This window comes from Odontomachus brunneus, unplaced genomic scaffold, assembly GCF_010583005.1.
Source record: "Odontomachus brunneus isolate Ranch 3 - 2012 unplaced genomic scaffold, Obru_v1 Obru_scaffold_012, whole genome shotgun sequence".
Lineage (NCBI taxonomy): Eukaryota > Metazoa > Arthropoda > Insecta > Hymenoptera > Formicidae > Odontomachus > Odontomachus brunneus.
The window spans coordinates 1,185,298-1,190,873 of NW_022639462.1; the positions used below are offsets into that span (position 1 = coordinate 1,185,298).

The 5,576-nt window shown below is 37.4% G+C and overlaps 2 protein-coding genes across 6 annotated transcripts in view; one reads left to right on the forward strand and one right to left on the reverse strand.

Annotated features, from left to right (window-relative positions):
- Window positions 1-5,091, forward strand: part of LOC116840837 (glucose dehydrogenase [FAD, quinone]-like) — a 9,211-nt gene extending 4,120 nt beyond the window's left edge. For 4 of the 5 annotated variants that reach the window (XM_032808092.1, XM_032808094.1, XM_032808091.1 and 1 more), the window contains one exon: window positions 2,867-5,091. In XM_032808092.1, the coding sequence (XP_032663983.1) occupies window positions 2,891-4,771 (1,881 nt within the window). In that variant the 5' untranslated portion in view covers window positions 2,867-2,890 and the 3' untranslated portion in view covers window positions 4,772-5,091. Of the gene's footprint in view, window positions 1-2,418; window positions 2,650-2,866 lie in introns of those variants that run through there. The other variant, XM_032808089.1, reaches the window with a different exon arrangement.
- LOC116840845 (flotillin-2) overlaps window positions 1-5,576 on the reverse strand; it is a 126,494-nt gene that overhangs the window by 43,640 nt on the left and 77,278 nt on the right. The window lies entirely within an intron of this gene.

A 5,576-nucleotide genomic window follows, 5' to 3' on the forward strand; every position in this document is an offset into this window, starting at 1 on the left:
TTTGAAAATCTTTGTCAGAGATATCAACAAGGAAATAGCACCAATGACGCGGTTTGACGGTAACTATATTGACAGCTAGGGCCATCTATGGGCAAATTCCGGTTTCATATTTACAGACCTGGTAACGTGTCACGGTCCATATCGGTAAATGCCGCTTCAATAGCGGCTCTCAATGATGCGACGTTTGGATGTCTGGACTTGTTCGTGACCCTTTCAACTACGCTCCATACATAGAAGTCCAAAGGATTCAAATCTGGGCTGTTAAAGAACACAAAAGCAGGTTGCAGCGTTCAACTCGCTTTGTCCTGGCGGCTTCGGAAAGCATCTGTCTCACTTTAATTGTGTAAGACTTGTAGCGGGAGTCCTCCTTGACGATTCGACGCATAGTTTTCTCGCTCACACCAACAACCGACGACAATTTTCGGATCGACCGCCCTGGATCCTCAAAAATCAGCTCCTGAGCCCGTTGAATGATGTCGGGCGTCCTGACAACGCGCTCCTTCGAGTGGGTTTTCCTCGCCGGTGTTGCAAAACCTTCGTTGGACTTCTCCGACTCATTGTACTTTACGATGACATCATACACAGTGGATTTCAAGTACCCGAAGAACCGAATGATTTCTGTGTCGCCCAGCGCGAACACTTTCGATAATCGCGGCTCTTCGGTTATACTCCGCACTTGGTTTCAACATTGCGACTGTTTCGAGATTAAGGCTTTCACACACACTTTCCGTAACAGTAACCGTAAGACGTAACGTAAGAATTGACCAATCACGTTGAGAATCGTCGAAACATAAGGTCGCCATTTTTGTGAATACTCCATCGTAATTGGTCAATTCTTACGTTACGTCTTACGGTTACTGTTACGGAAAGTGTGTGTGAAGGCCTTTATGATGGTTTAGTACATGCGTCAAACTATTTGAACGCTAATCGCGACATCTACCAGTGGTATAGAATGGTGAGAATTTCAAATTAAATTTTGTCCGGATTTTGGCGCCCTGTATATACTAGTAGTAGAAGTACGTAAGAAATAAGATAAAAATCGTAAAATCATAAAATTATAGTTATCAATTAATCGTAATGTTGGTAAAATTCACAAACCGTAATTTTATTGACAACTTCTAATTAGCTGTTAGATTAGATTAGATTTACGAGAAATCGTAGATACGAGTTATCGTATGATATACGGTCCGCATAGAATTGCAGATCTACTGATAAGTTCTTACCAGTCTTGCGAGAACAAATTATGAGCATATTAATTCTGCATTTTTTTATTAGCATTAACCCATTTTTTAATAATTTTTTAATCTCCGAAGTTAGCACGAGTGTCTTGCTAACTTCAAAGATTGAAAAATTATTTAAAAATAGATAATCGCCGGAACTCTTCTTAAATTTGATCGTAGGAACTAGAACTCTTAGAATTAACGACAATTGTCAATGGAACATTGACAAAAAAAATGGTCAGCACGACACTTTTTCCGAGAGTGTCGTGTTAACTTTAAAGATTAAAAAATTATTTAAAACTAAAAGGTAGCTGCGGAACTTTTCTTAAATTTGATCGTAGGAACTAAAACTTTGCTAGAACTAACAAAAATAATCAATAGAACGGCCAGATATAGTCTGCATAGATATAGTCTGATATTTTCTCTCGGAAGTGTCGTGCTGAGTCTAGTATTCGAAATTTATAAAAACAGCGTAATTGTTAAAATTTTTTTTCTTAATTGAACATTTTAATAGAATTCGATCAGAACTAACGGAAACTTTTGCTAAAAGTAGTGGTATTTATTTATTTCTTGTACTTTAGAGGGGAAGTGTCGTGCTAGATTCGCGAAGTTAGTACAATTTTTTATTTGTTGTTTTTCGGTATTAAAAATCACGGAACTCTTTTTGTTTTCTATAAAACTCTTCTTCTATAGAACTTCTTCTTTTATAAAACTTTTGTTTACTAGAACTCTATAAGTACGAAAAGTGCTAATAAAACTGTCATTATTTTTTTTAAATTTGTAAAACGTACGTCGTACCAGCTTCAAATACGCAACATCGCTTCGAAAATATAGTCTGTTCTTTAAATATCACTTAACGCGCACTCGTCACTTCTTTATTTCTCAGGTGTCTCAGTCACAAACAGTTTTTATTCCTTCAAATGAATTCGTCTGTTATTATGTGTATGTATATGTGTTATCAGTATGTTAATGTCTATGTATATGTGTTATCAGTATGTTAAATTTAAAATAATGCAAACTGCCGGGGAAGAAATATAACAACATATGAGAAATAAAAAGTTATTGAAATGTATACTAATGATTGCAAATATAAACATTAATGTTAAGCAGCTACAGACAGAAAATATACTGGTTTAATATTTAGTATATAATAGGCATGTTCAACTCGCGAGCAGCGCCTACAAACATTTCTTGTAGTTTTGAGTCAGTGTAGTTATAATGTTTGATATGCAACGGTCCATTCTGACCGCAGTATCTCTTTTTCCAATTGTCATTGTAATTATGGTTACATTGGTGTGATTTTTTGAAATACGATAAAACTTCCTTGTAGCTCCAACCTTCGTTACACATCTCGGCCAACTCGTCGTAGTCTTTCACGTTGCCGTAAATATAGAGCCTAGCGTTTATCATGGAACTGCCGCACACGAATGTAGTTATTTCCACCTAATTTTACTCAAATTATCTAGTCAATACTTGTTGTTTCGACTAAAAAAATATTAAATCAATATATTTTACTCATTAATACTATTATTATTATTTCTGTACACTGCATTATATTCTTCAGATAACATAAAGTTAACTGATAAATAGACAAAACTACAAACTAAAGCAATACGTACAATTCTCAAATATAGTACTTTCAACAGGATTGCAACGTTACATACGAAATCATGGAGGCATGCTTGAGTGCAGGTTGTGCAGCTGCAACGACTGGTGCTTCTACATCCATTTTCCTGCAACTGGTGCAATCAATTCTAGTCGCACAATGCGCTTTGAACGACGCGAGCAAATATCCACCAGACCGCTCGGAAGAAATCGCGAATAGCAACATCGAATTTGACTTCGTCATCGTAGGTGCCGGAAGCGCTGGATCCGTAATAGCTAATCGTTTGACCGAAGAAAAGAAATGGAAAGTATTGCTGATTGAAGCTGGAGACAACCCTTCAGCTATCAGCGAAATCCCCGGAATATTTCCGCAGTTAATAACGTCACCCGAAGATTATTTCTGGGAAGTCGAGGCTGAGAAATTCGCTTGCCATAGCAGCAAGACAACATTGTGCAGCTGGCATGCAGGCAAGGCACTTGGCGGCAGTTCCACGATAAACGCTATGCTCTACATTTACGGCAACGCGAAAGACTACAACGAGTGGGCCGAAATGGGTAACGAAGGTTGGAGCTACGAGGAAGTTTTACCGTATTTCAAAAAATCACAGCAATGTAACCATAATTACAATGACAATTGGAAAAAGAGATACTGCGGTCAGAATGGACCGTTGCATATCAGACATTATAACTACACTGACTCAAAACTACAAGAAATGTTTGTAGACGCTGCACGCGAGTTAAACGTGCCTATTCTAAAAACTATTAATGGCGACGAGCACATTGGATACGGCAGAAGTCATGTAACTGTGGATGAAGGTCGTAGGATGAACACAGCAAAAGCCTTCTTGTCGCCGATCAAAGACAGAAGCAATCTCTACGTGATGAAGTCTACCCGAGCCGACGCCGTTATCCTAGATGGAACTCGAGCTGTCGGGCTACGCGTGACTCTGAAGGACGGTAGGTCGATCGACGTGAAAGCGTCGAAAGAGATAATTCTATCCGCGGGCAGTATCGGCAGTCCACGTATACTAATGCTTTCCGGCATTGGGCCTAAGCAGCATCTGCACGAAATGGGAGTACAGTGTATCGTTGATTTACCGGTCGGCCAAAATCTTCAGGACCACGTTAGCTGGCATGGTATATACTTACTCTACAAGAGTGAGACAACATCGTCGCCGCATTTTTCCATGTTGGACGAGCTTTATCAAACTCTGATGCATAAACAAGGTCAATTATCAAACCTCATGAATTTCGACTTCATGAGTTTCATCAATGTGAGCGATTCGAATTCTAAATACGCCGACATCCAGTTCCTTCATATGCACTATTCACACAAGAATTTGGCTTTGGTACACATGTTGTCACATGTATTCTCGATACATGATCAGATAACGCTTGAAATACTAAAAGCGTTGAATGAAGCCGAAATATTACATCCTGTTCCGGTTCTGCTGAAACCAAAGAGTAGAGGCAAGTTGCAACTACGTAGCAAGAATCCGGCGGTTCCTGTCAAGATCTACGCGAACTACTATTCCGAACAGGAGGATATTGAAACGATGTTGAAATCATTAGACTATATAAGAAAAGTGTTAAAAACCAAGATATTCGTACGAGAAGGAGTGTGGTTGCATCACTTGGATATTGCTGGGTGCCAACGCTTTGAACCCGATTCCAATGAATATTGGAAATGCAGTTTGCGACATTTGTCTTTCACGCTTTTCCATCCTGTTGGTACGGCAAAAATGGGTCCTCGGGATGATCCGACGGCCGTTGTCGATAGTCGATTGAGAGTTCACGGCGTACAAGGACTCAGAGTCATCGATGCGTCTATTATGCCAACAATTACCAGCGGAAACACGAATGCACCATCGATAATGATAGGGGAAAAAGGCGCGGATTTAATAAAAGAGGATTGGGCGAATACGAATTACAAACAAGAATTATAGAATGTAGTATAACTATGCTACGCGCTTCTTGTAGGACTAAAGTTTTTGTTTCTTAATCTTTCTTGTGTCGTTAATCACTGAATAGTAAATGAATTAGAAAAATTTAATCTAAATACACAGGCTGCTGAACATATTATTTTATTATATATGTGATTTTAAAACTTGCTTTAAAATTATATAAATTTTGTTATATATTATTTTTTAGAACTTGTGTAACATGTATTTTATAATGCAAATAAATTTATGTAATAATATTCCATCAAACTTTAACATAAGCACAATAACTAAACAAATATAAAAGTGTTTTCTTCTAACAGTCATTCTTACCGCTTGTAAATATTTTTTTAATTAAGTTCTAATTTATCTAAGTCATTATAAATTAGTTTTTGTCTAATAAATATTCGTCTAATAGATATTTATAATTCTATTATTAATAAAGTAATTTTTGTTTTATTTTATTAATATCTATGATTTTATTTATATTTAAATTATATATAATTATATCTATCTCTCCCTTTATAAATCAGCAATGGGGTAGATGTTTACTTTTACACAGCTAACTCGAAATGATTTTCGAGTAACCTTAATATTAGCCCTTAAGGAGGTCAATGCTATTGACCTTTATCGGCGCTCATTGTTTGTTAAAAAGTTATTAACAAAAGAAGTTGCATAAAATGAATATAATTTTTGGACATTGTATATACAAAAACATGGAATTTGTAAGCTAGGAAGGTGCGAGGCGTACGTAATCACGTACACACACACACACGTTTCACACACACTGGTCGCCGGCACGCGCGCTCGC